This window comes from Schistocerca gregaria, chromosome 5 (genome assembly GCF_023897955.1).
Source record: "Schistocerca gregaria isolate iqSchGreg1 chromosome 5, iqSchGreg1.2, whole genome shotgun sequence".
Classification (NCBI taxonomy): domain Eukaryota; kingdom Metazoa; phylum Arthropoda; class Insecta; order Orthoptera; family Acrididae; genus Schistocerca; species Schistocerca gregaria.
This window is the reverse complement of record NC_064924.1, coordinates 520,053,061-520,076,467: the sequence shown is the minus strand read 5'-3', so window position 1 is coordinate 520,076,467 and position 23,407 is coordinate 520,053,061. Positions and strand designations below refer to the sequence as shown.

The 23,407-nt window shown below is 43.4% G+C and overlaps 1 protein-coding gene across 1 annotated transcript in view; it reads left to right on the top strand.

Annotated features, from left to right (window-relative positions):
- The first annotated feature begins 11,428 nt into the window (after positions 1-11,428).
- LOC126272768 (tubulin beta chain) overlaps positions 11,429-23,407 on the top strand; it is a 98,536-nt gene continuing 86,557 nt past the window's right edge. The window contains exons 1-4 of the mRNA XM_049975905.1: positions 11,429-11,846; positions 11,925-12,033; positions 12,668-13,023; positions 13,276-13,475. Of these exons, the coding sequence (XP_049831862.1) occupies positions 11,790-11,846; positions 11,925-12,033; positions 12,668-13,023; positions 13,276-13,475 (722 nt within the window). The 5' untranslated portion in view covers positions 11,429-11,789. The remainder of the gene's footprint in view (positions 11,847-11,924; positions 12,034-12,667; positions 13,024-13,275; positions 13,476-23,407) is intronic.

Sequence of the window (23,407 nt, the reverse complement as noted above, 5' to 3'; positions counted from 1 at the left end):
GTCAGTTGCTGGAAGGTTTCTTGGAGAATGCAGCCCATTCTTCATGGAGTGCTGCAGTGAGAGAGGTATCGATGTCGGTCGATGAGGACTGGCACGAAGTCGGCGTTCCAAAACATCCCAAAGGCGTTCTATAGGATTCAGGTCAGGACTCTGTGCAGGACAGTCCATTACAGGGATGTTATTGTCGTGTAACCACTCCGCCACAGATCGTGCATTATGAACAGGTGCTCGATCGTGTTGAAAGATGGAATTGCCATTTCTGAATTACTCTTCAACAGTGGGAAGTAATAAGGTGCTTAAAACATCAATGTGGTCCTGTGCTGTGTTAGTGCCACGCAAAACAACGAGGGGTGCAAGCCCCCTCCATGAAAAACACCACCATACCATAACACCACCGCCTCAGAATTTTACTCTTGCTGGCAGATGACGTTCACCAGGCATTCGCCATACCCACACCCTGCCATCGAATCGCCACATTGTGTTCCGTGATTCGTCACTCCACAGAATGTTTATCCACTCTTCAATTGTCCAATGTTTACGCTCCTTACACCAAGCGAAGCGTCGTTTGGCATTTACCTGCATGATATATGGCTTATCAGCAGCCGCTCGACCATGAAATTCAAGTTTTCTCACCTCCCACCTAACTGTCATAGTACTTGCAGTGGATACTGATGCAGTTTAGAATTCCTGTGTGATGGTTTGGATAGATGTTTGCCTATTACACATTACGACCGTCTTCAACTGTCGGCAGCCTCTGTCAGTCAACAGACGAGGTCGGCCTGTACGCTTTTGTGCTGTATGTGTCTCTTCACGTTTCCACTTCACAATCACATCGGAAACAGTGGACCTAGGGATGTTTAGGAGTGTGGAAATCTCGCGTACAGACGTATGACACAAGTGACACTCAATCACCTGACCACGTTCGAAGTCCGTGAGTTCTGCAGAGCATCCCGTTATGCTCTCTCACGATGTCTAATAACTACTGAGGTCGCTGATATGGAGCACCTGGCAGTAGGTGGCAGAACAATGCATCTAATACGAAAAACGTGTGACTTTGTCTGGATACTTTTGATCACATAGTGTAGATTTGTCAGTCCATATCATATTACTTATCTTCCAATTGGTGCAAAGCTGTACTTGTATAATATGGTCCTCTGATCGCTGGTGTTGACAAGTAATGATATGGATGCAGTTCTTCACCATGCAACACTTCAACAACCAGTCTTTGAGATACGTCGAACTGCCTTGCGATATCCTTTGAGGAGCTTGGTGAACGGTTTCGAGAAGCGCGTCCTGTGTTTGTGGAGCATTTCTAGTCCTTGGACAACCTGTCTCCATTACATGTGGACAAAGATTACTGGTTTCCTGAAGGCGTTCCTCCAGGCAAAAAAAAAAATATTCTTATCGGAATGGCGCCTTTGAGGATACCACACAGCAGTAGCAGCCTGTTTATCGGATGCACCCAGCACCAAAATCATATCGACATATTCATCGTTTGTGTACTCCACCGGGAACTTGCCCTACGTGAAACTGACAGGACTATTTATGGGTGTTCACTGCGCGGTTATTAGACACTTCATGCATTTTACTGGGTTGTACTGTCATGTGATGGGTTATTGTCCTGTGACAAAATGATATACTGCTTATAAACGATGAGAACTAGGGAACGGACGTCTAAAAAATAAAAAAAAGCAACCTAATTAGGATTCAAACCACAGCTGATGTGGGTTGAGTGTTCCAGCAGTCTACTCAGTGAGCTACGACAGCTGGTACAGTAGTAAGGGCTGATCACGTTCTTCAGTATGTTCTCATGGGTTGCACAATGTGACAGAGTCTCCAGCTCTTCGTTTTGATAGAAGTGTTTTCAAAATGCATCGGATATAATGTTGCTAGATAAATTTTTGTCTTGAATGTGGATGAGGAACTGCATGATAATCTCCAAGTGCGGCATTTTTTTCTTTACCCAATGTATATAAATATGTACATAAACACAAAATAAGGCAAATACTTTTTATCAATTTGAAATGTCATAAAAACGTTCCATTTGATTATAGTTTTGCTTTTTGTTGTTATTTAGTGTAGCAGTAGTGTTAAAACGATGCAAGATCACACAGCAACCAAAACAAAACAAAAAATAATTTTGTGTAAAAGCTTAACAAGGAACCCATTGAGTGTGAGGTCCTAAGTTCCATCTTTATTAATCTTTTTCAAAGCGATATGTTAGCAATTATGACAGCAAATAAGTCACCACAACCATCAGGAGGACGGCAGAAAATGAGTGTCAAGGAGGTGCAGAGATCAACCTTCTATGGGATGTATGTATTACACTTCTTAAAATGGACATCGTCGGCATTCAAGATATTTTCCAAACAAACCATTAACTTGCACCATGAACAAAAATGGCGCACTATAATGATCAAAAAGGTTCGCGCCATCAAGACCGAAGGCGAACTCCTTTGCAGTTAGAAACCATGCAAGACATTCAGCTAGGTTTCCACTCTTAAAGAGTGTATATAGAATTATATTTGTGTAACGGGTTGATGAGATCCGATGGAATGTGTTAGCATGCAACAGAATGGGGAATAGTCTGTCATGGAACTTATCGTGAAACTGGCTCTGCTTTAGGGTGTAGCTGCAGGCAGTGCGATAATATGTTTCACAGACGCGAAAAAAAGCATACATCTAGAGGTTGAATTTGTCCAACGCTTCCAGGTGGTATGAATTGCAATATCACACACTTTTCAGGAGGAATAGTTTGCTCTAAAGGAGTATGATTTTTATATGGAGCAAAAATAAGTTATTTTGACCAGCTAATGGCCAAACGCAGGCTCATACTACAGTTGTAGTTCTCGTACATCCATTTTCCCACTCTTGCTGGTTGTGATGTAAATATTCTCTACTGCCCTTGCAAGCTCACACATACAAGAAAGAATCGTAGAAGGCAGAGCACCTCCAACTTCTTGCTGTGCATTAAATAACTTTCCAGCTAATTTACTATCCAAATTAACTGTCTGCATAATTATATACAACTGCGTTAAGGCATTGATGTTAGCCAATCTTGATTCAACTCTCTTGGTACCTCTAATTTCCAGGCTTCCTTTCAAATGCATTTTCTCTTCATGCCCCGATTGGTCGGAGTTGATAACAAATTCGTCACTGAACGGTGAGAGAGGTTTGTTTATCTCATCTACAGAATCTCAGGCCGATTTCGCAGTTTCCTATGCTTTGTCAAGTTGACGCTTTGACTGAAATTTCATTACCTTACATCTTCAATTTTTGTGGCACTGTTCGAAGTTATACAGGGTGTCGCACAAAACGTGTTACCAATTGTTTCTTTCACAATTTACGACGCACATTAGAAATCCTGCTGGGATCTCTACAGCAGTACCGGCAGAGCTTGGAAAAAGAAATGACTTACGAAATGACGTGTAATTCACGATACTGCTGCTAGGAGACTAGTAAGCAGCAAATGGCTGACAACGGAAGACTGACGACACAGCAAAGATCGGCAATTGTGTTAACTTTTCATGAAACGAAAAGCCTTGTTGTTACTCAGAGGCGTTTTAGACAACAGTTTAACACACGATGGGTCCCTTGCAAGAAGACCATCCGCAGGTTGTTCGATAAATTTGTACAGGAAGGAACAGTATTGGAAGCGAAGCGACCTCGGCCTAAGCCTGTTTGTTCGCTGGAGAATATTGAAGCGGCCCGAGTTGCTGTACAGAGAAGTCCCGGGAAATCGTGTAGAAAGGCAGCAGTGCAACTGGGACGCTCCGTTCAAAGCATTCTTAAAAGTGATCTCCATATGTACCCATACAAGATGACCTGTGCACAGAAGCTCACTGAAGAACACAACAGCAGAGACTACTGTTTGCTCAGTGGGTGGAGGATAGGGAAGAAACTTTCAACAACGTTTGGTTTTCAGACGAGGCGCATTTTAATTTAGACGGTGTGGTTAACAAACAAAATGTACGCTTTTGGGCCACTGAAAACCCACAAGTGCTTCATGAACGACAACATTATGCTCCGAGGATTACAGCGTGGGCAGAAATTTCCAGTCATGGACTTATTGGACCCTTTCTCTTTGAATAAACTGCGAACAGCGAGCGTTATTTGAGCATGCTTCGCAATAGCTTCATTCCACAGCTTCTTGCTACTGCCTTGCCCTTCAACACGCAGTGGTTCATGCAAGATGGAGCAAGGCCACATGTTGCAAACACTGTGTTCCAGTTTTTACCCGAGCATTTCGACATGCGGACCATTTCACTCAGGTTTCCAGGTCGCTTCAATGACGGACAAAATTGGCCCCCCCCAATAGTCCAGACCTCAATCCATGTGACTTTTTTCTTTGGGGGTATCTAAAGGAAAAAGTTTTCCCGCAACGTCCACGTGATTTAATGGATCTCAGAAGACCTATTTTTCAAGCTTGCAGTGAAATTAGGGAAGACATGTGCCGTAGGGTAATCAGTGTTCGTTTGAAGGAAGTTAGGAAACGAAATGGTGGACATATTGAGCATGTGCTGAGTTAGAATAAATCTCCATGGACGGCTCTTCATTGTAGTATATGTTCCTTTCAGATTGTATTGACAATAAAGTATATATTCAAAAACAAAATAGTAACACATTTCGTGCGCCAGCCTGTGCAAGCATCCACTGCTTCCATTGAAATCACCACAAGCGCCGACTCCATGGGCGCTGAGGGGCCCTGAGCCCCCTCAAAAATTCGTTTGGGGGGCCGGAGCCACCCCAATAATTTAAGAAAATTATTAGTTACATTATACGTTGTAAAATCACAAAATTATTTTGGAATTATTTATTATCCTTGTTTGACGATAGTTACCTTTTAAAATACATTCAGTAACGAGTTAAAACAAGTAATTATTACGATAGTAAGCAGGTTAACTGAAAACGATTGCCTGCGTAGGCTGCCAGCAGTCAGGGTACGCCGAAAACACCGCCGGTTGTCGGTTGTCGGCTACCAATTCAAGAACAGAAAACATGTCTTTTTGTTTCTAATTACATATTGGACACGAAATTTCTTTTTCCATTTCAAACACGAATTCTTAATTATCGATGTTTTATGAAAAACTGTTCATAAAAGTTGTTTAAATTAAGAAAATATAACAATTTAATTTTTAAGGTTGTTGTCGTTGTTGTCTTCAGTCCTGAGACTGGTTTGATGCAGAACTCCTGATAACGACATCCTCCTGAGTAGTCCCCGCCCGGAGATCCGAATGGGGGACTATTTTACCTCCGGAATATTTTACCCAAGAGGATGCCATCATCATTTAATCATACAGTAAAGCTGCATGTCCTCGGGAAAAATTACGGCTGTAGTTTCCCCTTGCTTTCAGCCGTTCGCAGTACCAGCACAGCAAGGCCGTTTTGGTTAATGTTGCAAGGCCAGATCAGTCAATCATCCAGACTGTTGCCCCTGCAACTACTGAAAAGGCTGCTGCCCCTCTTCAGGAACCACACGTTTGTCTGGCCTCTCAACAGATACCCCTCCGTTGTGGTTGCACCTACGGTACGGCCATCTGTATCGCTGAGGCACGCAAGCCTCCCCACCAACGGCAAGGTCCACGGTTCATGGGGGGAGGTAAAAATAGAAAACCAAATCCTCTTTATTTGGACTATGTCAATCGTTTTATAACACAGAGGTAGATAAGTATCGTAGAAACATGAAAAATAATCATTTTCACAACCAAGGTGCATGATTTGGCAGAGAAGTAACAATACTCTTAAGCTGCCAGACGTACTGGAACTAACATACGCAGCTTTTTCACACGTCACTGCTCAACGCTGGCGGGATATAGAACGGCTTGTCATAAAAGGAGAAGAGAAAACGCTGTGCTTCGTGGATTCTGTTGTCGATAGGGCCGTTATCCACGTAGCAGATGACACTTCCAGAGTTCCTCGGATTCGGATAAGGATAGAGCTAAGAGATTACCAGACGACTGACTTAAGTAATACCTTCAGTGGCTTTAATATTTAACTATACGGCATAATCCTTGAATGTTATCTTACGTAACACAAGACTTATACAGAAAAATTACCCTGTGGTTAACTCAGGAATTTTCATCATTCTTGTTTTTAGTTACAATAGTACGTTAGCTAAAAACGATAACGTGTTGCGGTTTTCGTCTAGTCATCTAAGGAGAGTATTGTGGGAGATTTGCAGCGTGTTGTTTCATGCTGCTTAAAAATTAAATGACATTCGAAGCGGCATTGCTCCTCTGTTCTTCTCGTTTTATGAGTGAACTGCAACTGGCCACGCCACTGCTGGCTAGTTGTATCAGCTGACCGGCCAGTGCTGTCCAAGTTAAATGCGCCGGTAGAACTGTTGTCCCGTGTTATCGCTAAGTCGATGTGCGTGTAACGCACAGCACGAAACCTACCCTTATTATCGTACTTGACAGAACTCGCGACAGCTTGGATGCAGTCCCACGTGAAACCAAAATCCAATTAGGTTCCAGCAAACGCGGAAGAATACATAGTGCAATGTTTTACATCAGGTTTATTCTTATGATGAACGGATTGTAGTCAGATATGTCACTACTTTCTACCTCCTTCGGAGGAATGAAGTTAATACAGATTGCTTTCGCGCTGGGCTAATAGTGTTTCAGATTATTCCAAGCACATGTTTGTATTGCTTTCACGAGGGGAGCATTCTGTAAAGTACAGAAAAATTTGTACTTATCATGATTAGAAACACTCATATGCACCAATGGCGTCCCCTTTTTACCGGCCTCAGGAAGTAACAATTGTATCTGTGTTTCTGTACCAAGACCATTCATAAGAAATTCAGTTCCAGATGCAGGAAAGTTTAGACATCTTAAAATAAAGACTATCTAGCAAGACCGAAACTCAGTTAAAGTGATCCTCTTCAGTTTTTTTTTTTTTAATTCTTTGCATTGATCATACTGTTAAAAAATGTTAACAGTAAGGCTCTACAACCAAGCTTAAAACTAAAACCACACGCTCAATGTTGATATCTGTTCCAAAGATTCTGATAGTACGTAACCTCCAGGGAGGTGTAATAGTATTTTCTTGGTTACTTTAACGCTAATTATCGCTGACGAAGCCTACTTTATTGTATGTAACTGTTGGTGTACAAAGACACTTTATTCTCGACTGCTGGCACAGAACCATAGGCTTGACTCATAGGAGACCTTCTGCTGGCTCTAGTTTGACAAACTATACCATGAGTGACAGTGTCCTGCTGTCGCATATGTGAACGCCCCTTTAGAAAGAGACTACACACTTAACTGCATGCTTGACAAGCACGAATGATCTAATGTTTTACGCCAAGCCTGCGTGAGCATGTAGACGACAAATTTGCGCAAATTCAGGCCTTGTAGATGTTTGGTGGTAGGTATGACTCCTAGTAGCTATTAAATAATCACTTAAAGCAAGGGTCGTTTTTATTACTTTGTCAATGTGCCCTAGTTCCATATGTAGAGCGATCTGAAAAATCCTAAAGATAATTGTAAATATCCCAAAAACCTTCTCAATAATAAGCCTCAAATGAAAAGCATCATCTCCTATGCCTACACAGTTTTCGTGAACTTTTGACGACTTCTGTCTCTCTGAAATGTTCAATGACACAAATGTCACCTAAAAAAAATTCTGTATTCTAAAAAGCACGTCCATCCGGTATCCTGTCATTTATACCGAAATCGAAAACAATAAGTCTATCATTTACGTCTACAATTACTTGTAGAACCGTACTGCAGCACGTGTGTAATTAAAAGAAAATGAGCCACTAGCAGCTGGAGGAACTCATCATCATAATTAATCGATTTATCAGGGCCGAATGAAGTGATCTCATTTCTTCATTTATTTCTTAACTAACTGAACCTTCGAACAGACGTCTCCATCCACAGGGATCTTCAGTTCATCTACTTGCTGCTCTTCCTTGTGGCCTTCTGTTTTCAACTTCATCTTGCAAGTTGGTCTTTTCTAAATTATCCCCTTCTCTTCTCAAAATGTGCCCAAGTTACTGGAAGTAGCTTTGACTGACACAGGAAGACAAATTGTTGTGGTGCTACGTTATTCTACATCTGAAGCATTGGTTCTTCTTGCTGACCATGGTAAACGTGACATCTTCCTCCAAGACCACATCTCAATGACATCAATTCTGCTCTTGCCAATGGCTTTCATCGTCCAGGTCTCGCTGCCATATACACTCCTGGAAATGGAAAAAAGAACACATTGACACCGGTGTGTCAGACCCACCATACTTGCTCCGGACACTGCGAGAGGGCTGTACAAGCAATGATCACACGCACGGCACAGCGGACACACCAGGAACGGCGGTGTTGGCCGTCGAATGGCGCTAGCTACGCAGCATTTGTGCACCGCCGCCGTCAGTGTCAGCCAGTTTGCCGTGGCATACGGAGCTCAATCGCAGTCTTTAACACTGGTAGCATGCCGCGACAGCGTGGACGTGAACCGTATATGCAGTTGACGGACTTTGAGCGAGGGCGTATAGGGGAAATGTGGGAGGCTGGGTGGACGTACCGCCGAATTGCTCAACACGTGGGGCGTGAGGTCTCCACAGTACATCGATGTTGTCGCCAGTGGTCGGCGGAAGGTGCACGTGCCCGTCGACCTGGGACCGGACCGCAGCGACGCACGGATGCACGCCAAGACCGTAGGATCCTACGCAGTGCCGTAGGGGACCGCAAGCCCACTTCCCAGCAAATTAGGGACACTGTTGCTCCTGGGGTATCGGCGAAGACCATTCGCAACCGTCTCCATGAAGCTGGGCTACGGTCCCGCACACCGTTAGGCCGTCTTCCGCTCACGCCCCAACATCGTGCAGCCCGCCTCCAGTGGTGTCGCGACAGGCGTGAATGGAGGGACGAATGGAGACGTGTCGTCTTCAGCGATGAGAGTCACTTCTGCCTTGGTGCCAATGATGGTCGTATGCGTGTTTGGCGCCGTGCAGGTGAGCGCCATAATCAGGACTGCATACGACCGAGGCACACAGGGCCAACACCCGGCATCATGGTGTGGGGAGCGATCTCCTACACTGGCCGTACACCTCTGGTGATCGTCGAGGGGACACTGAATAGTGCACGGTACATCCAAACCGGCATCGAACCCATCGTTCTACCATTCCTAGACCGGCAAGGGAACTTGCTCTTCTAACAGGACAATGCACGTCCGCATGTATCCCGTGCCACCCAACGTGCTCTAGAAGGTGTAAGTCAACTACCCTGGCCAGCAAGATCTCCGGATCTGTCCCCCATTGAGCATGTTTGGGACTGGATGAAGCGTCGTCTCACGCGGTCTGCATGTCCAGCATGAACGCTGGTCCAACTGAGGCGCCAGGTGGAAATGGCATGGCAAGCCGTTCCACAGGACTACATCCAGCATCTCTACGATCGTCTCCATGGGAGAATAGCAGCCTGCATTGCTGCGAAAGGTGGATACACACTGTACTAGTGCCGACATTGTGCATGCTCTGTTGCCTGTGTCTATGTGCCTGTGGTTCTGTCAGTGTGATCATGTGATGTATCTGACCCCAGGAATGTGTCAATAAAGTTTCCCCTTCCTGGGACAATGAATTCACGGTGTTCTTATTTCAATTTCCAGGAGTGTAAGAACACCGGGAACACCAATGACTCCACCAAGTGCGTCAACCGTCATATTGGCTATTGCCCACTGCTGCCAAATCTTACTGAGCTTAACCATTGCAACTCGGCCAAGGACGATTCTTCACTCCGGAGAACACATTACCAACTTCGCCCTCAATTCTTGCAATGGGAGAGGTATCATCAGCAAAGCGTAAACTGCTGATTTTCCTGACGTCGATTGAATTTCTACCATTCCAACAGTTCAATGTGGCATGATGAGATACTACGCATAGATGTTACAGAGCTGAGTTGACAATGAATTGACTCCATTTGTCACATCGGAAACTCCTAGCATTCATCATCCATCTTTACGGTTGCAATATGACTGTTTCTAAGACCGTTTAGTAATGATGCTAGGTGTTTCGGAACGCAGGCACATTGACCACAAGACACAGTCAAAGGCCTTTTCATAATATAGGAAAAAAATGAGGGCACGGACACGGATTTTACGATCTTTTCAGATATCTACCTCAAATTCGTGATTGTCTCTCGAGTACCTTTACCTATCACAAAACCGTCTGTTCCATATAAATCGCAGAATACAGGAATTTCTTTAGGCGTTGATTAATTAATTGCTGGAGAACTTTGTTTGCATGCGATACTAATGCTGTAGTCCGATAACTGGAGCAGTTCCTAACTGCCCGTTTTTTGTGATGAAGAATTAGAACAGATTAACTCTTGCATATTAAATGTAAAGGACGCATACACTCCTCTCCTATCACAGTTAGCATTTCTATGGAAATATTATCTATAGCTGGGGCTTCGTTGTTTTTCAAATTCTTGATGACATTCGCTTTAGGGACTCTCTATGTGTATTTTCTATCAATACGGCTACCACAGGACGGAAAAGTACAACTCTCCGCAAAATCTATAGCAATCTTAGATCAGTAATGTGAACGCATTGTGGTATGAACTGACATATTTCAGGTACGTACTGATGCTTGTACAAGCATACTTGAGCCATGTGGAAGCATGAAGGATTTGTGCATGCTTGTGCAAAAAGCTTGCTCATGTCTGCTTATCAAGAATGGAGTTACGTGAGTAGCCATCTTAACGCATAGTAGCGCTGGAAGCAACAGTCCGGAAGAAGCTACTCTGCACGCAGTAGTACAATTTCCGAGAATAAGACGAAAACGTTTTAACTAACACAGTGCACTTCTAAGTTTTTGGCGCCTTTCTCTGTTGTGTGAGGTTAACCAGTACTAGGGAATGGGCACTGTAACTGTTATTTTTCCCATGGTGGGAAATCACTATTCAATCAGCGGATACGGAATTTTGTGTTTCTTCGTGTGAACTTAAAATCGGAAATCAATGCCCCAATATGCACGATATATCATAAGTTTGTGGCCTGCTCGACTGCACCCGCTCTTGGAGGTAACATTTCTGACAGGGGCATCCCCGTAAACATACTTTTCTAGCCGGTTTCCATTCATCTGTCCTTGTGAAATAAACACTGGATTAATAGTTTCAAACAGTAAAGAAAAAGACAGTAAAATGTCTTCAAAGACCTAAAATGGCGCTGAAATACTCTTTCATTGTATCTGTGTTTGTAGGAAGCAGATAAAAGGGGAGAGCCGACATACATGTTTGCATAAAAAAAATTATATTTGGTAGTGTGATTATAGTGTAGTAAATGCCAAGAAGGAGACAGATGTCTTGCAAAATAAAAACAAAACTAAGAATTCGTAGCTTGAATGTTCCTACGTTGCATATTTTTATAAAAAACTAATGTAAAAAAATCACAAAAAGTTAGAAAGTTGTGTTCCTGATTTTAGATTCTTCTTAGATGGATATTCTTTGCTTTTTCAACAAAGCATCAAAAAAAACTTATTTAACCGCGTTTTATAGCTACAGAAAGTAGTTCCGATACCATTTAGGTAAATAAACGACAGTTGCGGCTTTGTAATTGTAAAATGACAGTAGACGCTTTCACAACAGGATAAAGTACGTTCTGGCGGTATAATTTCCGCAAGAAAAGTTTCTAACTTCATATCGGAGTTTCCTGTTTACTAACTATTCCGCAGTCTATTGTTGTAACACGCACATTTCTAAATTTCGTACAGCAGTCAACACATACTCCAACGCTAAAAGATAGGGAATGCGAGTGGTTTGCGATAGCAAGTGGTAATTTAAGACCGATTAAAGATGCGCGAGATAGCACATATTCAAGCTGGACAATGTGGAAATCAAATAGGGGCGAAGGTATTCAAGTAGTTTTATTGCAAGTTATCTCATAAGCTTCGTATTTCAGTGATACAAATAATAATATTCTCTTTTCAGTTCTGGGAGGTAATTTCCGATGAACATGGCATAGATCCGACTGGAACGTACCATGGTGATTCTGATTTACAACTGGAGCGGATAAATGTGTACTACAACGAAGCAACAGGTAATTCACTGTAATTATAGTTATTTGTGACACTGTAGTATCTCTTATTAATTACTGAAAATTTTACATCGATGAATATATGGCTATTTACGCAGATAACATACCTCATTTGAGATTACCATTGACTATCACTTTGAAATGAGACTGTTTCATTTCTTTCGTTGTTTCTACTTGCTTATACATTTGTTCTGTTAACTGTAGGAAACAGTTGCTCTAAATATTTAAATAAATCATTTTTATCGAATTTTGAGCATAACACATAACATGACTTTGGTGAGATTCAGGATCTGGGGTAAATTAATTTAGGTTTTATTCTACTGATTTTTGTGGAGGGAGATACATAATCCTTTGCGACAAAATTCATAGTTAAAAAAGCCATCAGAATATCTTGATTTAGAGTTTAAAAATTGTGACAAGCTAAATTCATGGTATTTTTTTCTAAAGGCTTCTTTCCGCAGTACTATAGAGAAAATTGCATTTAATGGTCATTCCGGCTGTCTTCTGACATAAAATAAACATACATGTGATGAAGATCTCATACTTCAAATATAATTATACTTGACCGTTTCGGTTTTAGATACTGACAGCTATGTTTCTAATTCTGAACACCAACAGTCAATTTTTTTTCTTATAGGAGGGAAATATGTGCCACGAGCCATTCTCGTGGACCTGGAGCCTGGTACTATGGATTCGGTCAGATCTGGGCCATTTGGACAGCTATTTCGCCCAGATAATTTCGTATTTGGGCAGAGTGGAGCAGGCAACAATTGGGCGAAGGGACATTACACGGAAGGAGCTGAACTGATGGATTCCGTGCTTGACGTTGTGAGGAAAGAAGCAGAAAGTTGTGACTGCCTTCAGGGGTTCCAGCTAACTCACTCGCTGGGCGGTGGAACTGGTTCTGGCATGGGAACGCTGCTGATATCGAAAATAAGAGAGGAGTACCCTGACCGCATTATGAACACCTTCAGTGTTGTGCCATCACCTAAGGTAAGGGCGGCAGTTGTATTAATGTAGACATGTACTGAGTTAAATACGCTGCAAGCAATGAAGATGTGTGCCAAGTAAAGTATGTGCCAGGCTTGGAGGCGTGCTTACGTATCCTAGTGGTTAAGACCATTGCTCGTAATAAGCAGGAATTCCCGGTTCGAGTCTAGGTCTGGCACAACCTTTCAGTTGTCACTACATATCCTTTAACATGTACTGTTGAACCATTCAGTGATTGATGATATTATTTCACAGGTATCTGACACAGTTGTTGAACCATATAATGCCACCCTCTCCGTCCATCAGCTAGTTGAGAACTCCGACGAGACATACTGCATCGACAATGAAGCTCTGTATGATATCTGCTTCCGCACATTAAAACTCACTACTCCGACTTATGGAGATCTGAATCACCTAGTGTCTGCAGCAATGTCTGGAGTTACAACATGTCTCAGGTACGTGTTCTATTGAAGAAAATGAATGTCGTTAATGCCAACAGCAGTTATCTAAATCGCTGAAAATCGCTGAGCGGGTGTTATGCTTAGACCGTTCAAATGTAAATATGAACGTGTAGGCCTACATCAGTTTCGCTAGGAAAGGAGGCTAAGAATTTTTTAGCTGCTTGTTGGAGTCATGTAATGTTGTCACTCATTTTACGATAATTGTATTTTCATTTACAGATGTTTATTTCGCTTTTAACATTGAGAATATTTATAGTGATGTACTAACCACTTACGATACAATGATTCTCAAACATAGTTCTAGCAATACGTCTGCGGCCTGACACTACATGTAAACATAAAAGCAAATACTGCATGTGTTTTTATTTGGCCACTTTTAATTTCATTATTGTATTTACTCGAATACCTATCACAATACAATTGCTAGTGAGAAGTCTAGCTTGGTGTGTTGGTTAAAGATGAGTGCCAATGTGCTACCGATTGGTAAAATTGTATCTGAATGCGTTCATTAACATCCTTCTTTAGCTTTTGGAGCATCCACCACACTTCTTTCCGTGTTCCATAATGGTGTCGTTCCGTACGTTTTGTATATCATTCCTGATAATACTCTTTTATTTTTCGAACATCCGATTTCGTCCTATTACAGATGATCTTACTCTCGCTATAATCGTCTCGACTTTGACTGCCTTTGTATTTTAAGAATGCTTTCTTCTTCTGAACAGCCAATTCCGAAACATCTTGGTAAAAACATGCTGCTCTGTTCGTAGTAATGCCTCCTGTCAGATTTACTCTTTTCATATCTAAAGCTTCTCTTGTATATTCTATCTACGAGTAGCTCGCCAAGCTACTGCATCTGGTTCTTTAAGACAGTGACTGAAATTTAAGTCCAACTGACTCAAATAGCTTCACAACTTGGATTTTTCAACTAAATAGGTTTGGCGACCGGGAACGTCGTTGTTCGTTTATGTAGAGTGGGTTGTCAACGTAATGACGGAATTTTTGTAGTTTCAGAACTGATGTAATTTTAGTTTCTTACGATAAAATAATTCACGTGAAGTTAAAAACTATTAGATGGTTTTTATTAAACTGAAAGGCGTAACAGATCAACTGAACAAAAACGCATGTTTTACTCTTTGATGGTACAGCACTTAACGCAAGTGACGCAGAGAATCATTGAAATTGCAATCTTAACATCCCGCCTCAATTTAATCATTTTACATTTAACGTTAACCAAAATTAAAATCAACCCTAAAAGCTCCTCAAAGCAATGAATCTAGGAGCTGGTAAGCCTTTAGTAAAAATATCTGCAAATCTGCAATCTGGTCCTCCGAACGTACATGCTCGGCCGTGATGACCCTGCTGTGGTGAAGTTGACGCACAAAATTATATTTAAGATTGACGTGTCTCGCCGGCCGAAGTGGCCGAGCGGTTGTTCTATGCGCTACAGTCTGGCACCGCGCCACCGCTACGGTCGCAGGTTCGAATCCTGCCTCGGGCATGGATGTGTGTGATGCCCTTAGGTTAGTTAGGTTTAAGTAGTTCTAAGTTCTAGGGGACTGATGACCTCGCATGTTAAGTCCCATGGTGCTCAGAGCCATTTGAACTATTTGACGCGTCTCAGCCGTCGATGTTCCCATGTTTTCAGTAACCGTATACAGGACTGATAATCCTCAAATATACGAATTGCTAGCTGGAGTGGAATCTGAATATCGCCCAGCAAATATTTAACCAAGAGTAACTCAGCTGCAGCTCTCGCCAGAGCTACATATTCTGCCTCTGTAGAAGACAAAGCAGCACTATTCTGTTTCTTTGTTGCCCAACAGACGGTGTTTCCAAAACATTTTAATAAATAACCAGAGGTAGATTTACGTTATCTTTTCTATTCCAGTTCGCATCAGCATAGGCCAGAAGAACTTCTTGATTCCCCTTTCGATAATGCAGTCTCATATTGACGGTTCCTTTGACATATCTCTGGGTGTTGTGTGATGTCCTTAGGTTAGTTAGGTTTAAATAGTTCTAAGTTCTAGGGGACTGATGACCATAGATGTTAAGTCCCATAGTGCTCAGAGCCATTTGAACCTTTGACATATCTCAAGCTTTTCCAGAGTTGTTCCGATGGATTGTTTTGGTATCTGCTCAAGAAGTTGACCACAGCACACAAATCAGGTCTTGTTGCTGTCGTTACGTACATGAAACATCCAATCATCTCTCTACAGGGCTTGTCGATCATTTTTCCTTCATTGATTTCCAGTTTAACTTCCATAGGCGTCTTGACCGGATTATAATCTTGTATGTCGAATCGTTGTAGCAAATTCTTTAAATATGATGTTTGGCACAGATACATTTCTCCGTTCTTCAGAGAAATCTTGATTCCCAAGTATGATTGTGGTTCTCCCAGTTCCTTTATTTTGAACTTCTGCTTTAACTTAAATTTCACTCTGTCCATTTCCTCTCTATTATTTCCTGCCATCAAAATGTCATCAACATAGAGCACAAATGACAACTTCCTTTAAAATTATATAGTAAAGACATATATCTGCTTCTGACTGAGTGAATGGTATAGACATAAGAAAGGTATGAATAGAGTGATTCCATGCTAGTGGTGCTTGCTTTAAGCCGTATAAATATTTCTGTAATCTGCAGACCAAACCAGTTGTGTCTTTCAATTCTGCTGGAATACCCCTCCTTCGGGAATAGTCATGTATATTTCCTCCTTGAGTAATCCATGAAGAAAAGCTTTGGCGACATCAAATTGTTCCAGAACCAGTCGTAGTTAGATTGCAACAACTAGCATTATTCTAACAGTTGCAAGTCGAGCCACTGTTGCATGTGTTTCATCGTAGTCAAATCCCCTTTTCTGTGAACATCCTTTTGCCACAAATCTAGTCTTGTGTCTTATGATATTTCCATCCTTGTCCTTTTTTAATTTGAACACTCACTCACTGCCAATAGTCTTCCTTCCAGATGGTAATTTAACAAAGATCCAAGTGTTGTTCTCCTTTATAGAGTCAGTTTTATCCTGTACAGCTTTATACCATTGTTTCTTATCTTCACGATTTGCAATTTCCTTGTAACTTTTCGGAACGTCATTCACAAATGAATCAGCATTGAGTGCAAGAACAGCATAGTCTTTCAGATATTTAGGAGGGTTCCTCTTTCTGGTAGAACATCGAACAGCTCCTAAAAATTTTCAGCTTCCTCTTCGTCACTGGTCAGTTCTGGTATGGTAATTCTTTCATGACCCCCATCACTTGGTTTGGCATCTTCTTCGACGATGTCTTCTTCATTATCACCCTTCTCGGATGATTCCTGTACAGATTCTGGGATCCAGTCCTGAGCTGGTTTACTTTCAACGTCAAATCTTTCTTTGTAGAAAGCAATGTTCCTTCCTGTGACTATTTTTCCTTGCTTTGGACACCAAAGCCTGTAGCCCTTTAGGACAGTAACCAGCGAAATAGCATTTTAAGGACTTGCCTTCAAATTTCCCTGTCCTCAATTCCTTTGGTACCAGTAGATAAGCAATACATCCGAATACTCTCAGCGTACTCAAATTAGGCTTCTCGTTATACCACAAAGCTGCAACGCACCTTTCCTTCCAAAGCTGCGGTAGGACTTGTATCAAGCAGGTACACGGCATTACGAACAGCTTCTGACAAGAACATTTTATCTAATTTACACTGAAGCATCATACAACGAGCTTTCTCAATAATAGTTGTGTTATTCACTCTGAAACACTATTTTGCTGAGGAGTATATCTGACTGTAAACTCAAACTGTATTCCTTGGTATTCAAAAAACTGTTTCAATTCATTTGGCATGTATTCACGACCACTGTCATCTGCTAATCTTCAATTTGAAATGAGCTGTAGGCATGGCGTGAAACATCTTCAGGTAGTGAGAGACCTCTGACTTCGCTTCCAGTGCACACGCCACAGTGAAATGTGTAAAGTCGTCGACGAACATGAGCGCTTACTTCTTTCCGTCGAACAATTGCGGTGCAATTGGCCCACACAAATCACTGTGGATCAACTGAAGAGGTCTGGTGGCACGTTTCCTATTGTGATTGTGTGGCAGCTGTGATTGGTTTCCATCAACACACAATGTGAACATTGTTCCGTTGGGTTTGTTGAAGTATCCAGTTCCATACCATCAACTTGTGACTGGAGGCGTTTCATGTTATCATTACTCATGTGGCCTATTCTGCTACGCCACAGTTTCGCATTAGTTGCAGCTGAAGCAGCTGACAAGGCTTTTCGTTGCAAAAAATTTAGAACATACGAGGTGCATTCAAGTTCTAAGACCTCCAATTTTTTTTCTAATTAACTACTCACCCGAAATCAATGAAACTGGTCTTACTTCTCGACATAATCGCCCTGCAGACGTACACATTTTTCACAACGCTGCTGCCGCCATGATTCCATGGCAGCGGCGAAGGCTTCTTTAGGAGTCTGTTTTGACCATTGGAAAATCGCTGAGCCAATAGCAGCACGGGTGGTGAATGTGCGGCCACGGAGAGTGTCTTTCATTGTTGGATGAAGCTAAAAGTCACTAGGAGCCAGGTCAGGTGAGTAGGGAGCATGAGGAATCACTTCAAAGTTGTTATCACGAAGAAACTGTTGCGTAACGTTAGCTCGATGTGCGGGTGCGTTGTCTTGGTGAAACAGCACACGCACAGCCCTTCCCAGACGTTTTTGTTGCAGTGCAGGAAGGAATTTGTTGTTAAAATCATTTTCGTAGGCTGCATCTGTTACCGTAGTGCCCTTTGGAACGCAATGGGTAAGGATTACGCCTTCGCTGTCCCAGAACATGGTCACCATCATTTCGCAGCATTGGCGGTTACCCGAAATTTTTTTGGTGGCGGTGAATCTGTGTGCTTCCATTGAGCTGACTTGCGCTTTGTTTCTGGATTTAAAAATGGCATCCACGTCTCATCCATTGTCACAACCAGCGAAAAGAAAGTCCCATTCATGCTGTCGTTGCGCGTCAACATTGCTTGGCAACATGCCACACGGGTAGCTCTGTGGTCGTCCGTCAGCATTCGTGGCACCCACCTGGATGGCACTTTTCAGGTCGTCATGCAGGATTGTGTGCACAGAACCCACAGAAATGCCAACTCTGGAGGCGATCTGTTCAACAGTCATTCGGCGATCCCCCAAACCAATTCTCTCCACTTTCTCGATTATGTCGTCAGACCGGCTTGGGCGAGCCCGAGGTTGTTTCGGTTTGTTGTCACACGATGTTCTGCATTCATTAAACTGTCGCACCCACGAACGCACTTTCGACACATCCATAACTCCATCACCACATGTCTCCTTCAACTGTCGATGAATTTCAATTGGTTTCACACCACGCAAATTCAGAAAACAAATGATTGCACGCTGTTCAAGTAAGGAAAACGTCCCCATTTTAAGTATTTAAAACAGTTCTCATTCTCGCCGCTGGCGGTAAAATTCCATCTGCCGTACGGTGAAGCCATCTCTGGGAGGTATTGACAATGAACGCGGCCTTATTTTAAAACAATGCGCATGTTTCTATCTCTTTCCAGTCTGGAGACAATAAAATCGGAGGCCTTAGAACTTGAATGCACCTCGTATAACTGAGATTCATTCCTATTTGTAATGGCAACAGTTTCTTTTCCTTTTTTAATTAAACCTTGAGCCCTTTCAAACGTGATACTAAAATCATTCGTTTCCAGTTTTCTAACAGACAGCAAATTATACACTATTGGCCATTAAAAAGAAATGCAGATGATAAACGGGTATTCATTCGACAAATTTATTATACTAGTACTGACAAGTGATTACATTTTCACGCAATTTGGGTGCATAGATCCTGAGAAATCAGTACCCAGAACAACCACCTCTGGCCGTAATAACGGCCTTGATACGCCTGGGCATTGAGTCAAACAGAGCTTGGATGGCGTGTACAGGTACAGCTGCCCATGCAGCTTCAAGACGTTACCACAATTCATCAAGAGTAGTGACTGGCGTATTGTGACGAGCCAGTTGCTAGGCCAACATTGACCAGACGTTTTCAATTGGTGAGAATCTGGAGAATGTGCTGGCCAGGGCAGCAGTCGAACATTTTCTGTATCCAGAAAGGCCCCTTACAGGACCTGCAACATGCGGTCGTGCATTATCCTTCAGAAATGTAGGGTTTCGCAGGGATCGAATGAAGGGTAGAGCCACGGGTCGTAACACATCTAAAATGTAACGTCCACTGTTCAAAGTGCCGTCAATGCGAGCAAGAGGTGACCGAGACGTGTAAGCAATGGCACCCCATACCATCTCGCATCCAATGTCCGTTCACCGCGATGTCACCAAACACGGATGCTACCATTATGATGCTGTAAACAGAACCTGGATTCATCCGAAAAAATGAGGTTTTGCTATTCGTGCACCCAGGTTCGTCGTTAAGTACACAATCGCAGGCGCTCCTGTCTGTGATGCAGCGTAAAGTGTAACCGCAGCCATGGTCTCCGGGTTGATAGTCCATGCTGCTGCAAACGTCGGCGAACTGTTCGTGCAGATGGTTGTTGTGTTGCAAACGTCCCCATCTGTTGACTCAGGGATCGAGACGTGGCTGCACGATCCGTTACAGCCATGCGGATAAGATGCCTGTCATCTCGACTGCTAGTGATCCGAAGCCGTTGGGATCCAACACGGCGTTCCGTATTACCCTCCTGAACCCACCGATTCCATATTCTGATAAGTCATGATACGATAAACCGCAATCGCGATAGGCTGCAATCCGACCTTTATCAAAGTCGGAAATGTGATGGTATGCATTTCTCCTCCTTACACGAGCCATCACAACAGCGTTTCACCAGGCAACACCGGTCAACTGCTATTTGTGTATGAGAAATCGTCTGGAAACTTTCCTCGTATCAGCACGTTGTAGGTGTCGCCAGCGGCGCCAACCTTGTGTGAATACTCTGGAAAGCTAATCATTTGCATATCACAGCATCTTCTTCCTGTCGGTTAAATTTCGCGTCTGTCGTCTTCGTGGTGTAGCAATTTTAATGGCCAGTAATGTAATTAATATCAGGCACAAATAAAAAATCTTTATTCGTTATCTGAATTTCCCTTTACCACACTAGTGACTTTAATTTCTTCTTTTACTTTAGCCTCAAGAAAAATGTCTGACTTAGCTAATCTGACTTTGATTGGCTGTTCCAGTTTGCTTAAATTAGTGAGAGGTATCTTACTGTTAATGAGATGTTCCGTTGCTCCAGAGTCCAAGAACAAATTTATTTTGTTCGTTGACTGATCTTCATTTGATGCTGCAAAACAAAACCCATCTTCCTCTTTGACGTTAGCTACGACCACACAGTTGCTGATTCCTGAGTTCTTGTTTGGTACCTTAACTTTACAATTAGCCCTTTTGTGTGCAGGCTTCCCGCAACGGTGGCAAGTAAAGTTGTAGGAAGTTCTTTGTTGACTTCTTACCCTTGAGTCTGAAAAGCTGTAGGGGGCGGTGTTTCATCATTTTTCTTTTTTCCGACGACTCCCTTCCGCTTCGATTCTTCATCCAGTAGCCTATTTTTCACGAAGCTCAGCGTCAAATCTTTCATTGAGAGCGTTTCGATTGCAGTGACCACTACGTTGTATTCCGTAGGCATCGTTAAAAGCTAATAGCACACTATGTCCGTTTCTTCGACAGTAGCTCCAGTCGAACGTAAATCACGAATCAGTTTATCAAACTTAAGAAAGTGGTTACGTAGCAAATTATTTGTTGCGTTAAATTTCATAGTTAACAATTGTTTTCTCAACAGAAGTTTACCAGCAATTCCTGTTCTCTCGAACGTATTGCACAGTGAGGTCCATAAATCAAAAGAAGTTACCTTATCTTTCACGTATTCCAAGTGACTGTCGGCAATGCGTTGAACAATATGAGACTTACCTTTACGATCTTGTTTAGCTGAAAGTCAATCGTGTTCCCTTTGGCCGGCCGTTGTAGTCGAGCGGTTCTAGGCGCTTCAGTCTGGAACCGCGCGATCGCTACTGTCGTAGGTGCGAATCCTGCCTCAGGCATGCATGTGTGTGATGTCCTTAGGTTAGTTAGGTTTAAGTAGTTCTAAGTTCTGGGGGACTGATGACCTCAGAAGTTAAGTCCCATAGTGCTCAGAACCACTTTTTTTGTTCCCTTTGCGGCAGGCTGTGTGTTCTCTCCATCGACAAATTCCACCTTTTTTAGATAATTCGCTTGCCCAAATGGTAATAGTTCCAATCCCTCAAGGACAATTTCTATCCTAAATTTCCAATTGTTGAAATTCGTTCCGTCGAGTACAGGAATATGATATTTTCCCGCTTCAGCTGCCTTCTCGGCTTAACTTTACGTGAGATTACACTTGGGGCCAGGTATTTATTGCAGATTCCGTTTATTTAAAACATATCTGGGCCCATAACCTGACGTAATTTTACACTCCTGGAAATGGAAAAAAGAACACATTGACACCGGTGTGTCAGACCCACCATACTTGCTCCGGACACTGCGAGAGGGCTGTACAAGCAATGATCACACGCACGGCACAGCGGACACACCAGGAACGGCGGTGTTGGCCGTCGAATGGCGCTAGCTACGCAGCATTTGTGCACCGCCGCCGTCAGTGTCAGCCAGTTTGCCGTGGCATACGGAGCTCAATCGCAGTCTTTAACACTGGTAGCATGCCGCGACAGCGTGGACGTGAACCGTATGTGCAGTTGACGGACTTTGAGCGAGGGCGTATAGGGGAAATGTGGGAGGCTCGGTGGACGTACCGCCGAATTGCTCAACACGTGGGGCGTGAGGTCTCCACAGTACATCGATGTTGTCGCCAGTGGTCGGCGGAAGGTGCACGTGCCCGTCGACCTGGGACCGGACCGCAGCGACGCACGGATGCACGCCAAGACCGTAGGATCCTACGCAGTGCCGTAGGGGACCGCACCGCCACTTCCCAGCAAATTAGGGACACTGTTGCTCCTGGGGTATCGGCGAAGACCATTCGCAACCGTCTCCATGAAGCTGGGCTACGGTCCCGCACACCGTTAGGCCGTCTTCCGCTCACGCCCCAACATCGTGCAGCCCGCCTCCAGTGGTGTCGCGACAGGCGTGAATGGAGGGACGAATGGAGACGTGTCGTCTTCAGCGATGAGAGTCACTTCTGCCTTGGTGCCAATGATGGTCGTATGCGTGTTTGGCGCCGTGCAGGTGAGCGCCACAATCAGGACTGCATACGACCGAGGCACACAGGGCCAACACCCGGCATCATGGTGTGGGGAGCGATCTCCTACACTGGCCGTACACCTCTGGTGATCGTCGAGGGGACACTGAATAATGCGCGGTACATCCAAACCGACATCGAACCCATCGTTCTACCATTCCTAGACCGGCAAGGGAACTTGCTCTTCTAACAGGACAATGCACGTCCGCATGTATCCCGTGCCACCCAACGTGCTCTAGAAGGTGTAAGTCAACTACCCTGGCCAGCAAGATCTCCGGATCTGTCCCCCATTGAGCATGTTTGGGACTGGATGAAGCATCGTCTTACGCGGTCTGCATGTCCAGCACGAACGCTGGTCCAACTGAGGCGCCAGGTGGAAATGGCATGACAAGCCGTTCCACAGGACTACATCCAGCATCTCTACGATCGTCTCCATGGGAGAATAGCAGCCTGCATTGCTGCGAAAGGTGGATATACACTGTACTAGTGCCGACATTGTGCATGCTCTGTTGTCTGTGTCTATGTGCCTGTGGTTCTGTCAGTGTGATCATGTGATGTATCTGACCCCAGGAATGTGTCAATAAAGTTTCCCCTTCCTGGGACAATGAATTCACGGTGTTCTTATTTCAATTTCCAGGGGTGTAGTAGTTTCTTACGATAAAATAAAACACGTAAAGTTAAAAACTATTAGTTGGTTTTTATTAAACTGAAAGGCGTAACAGAAC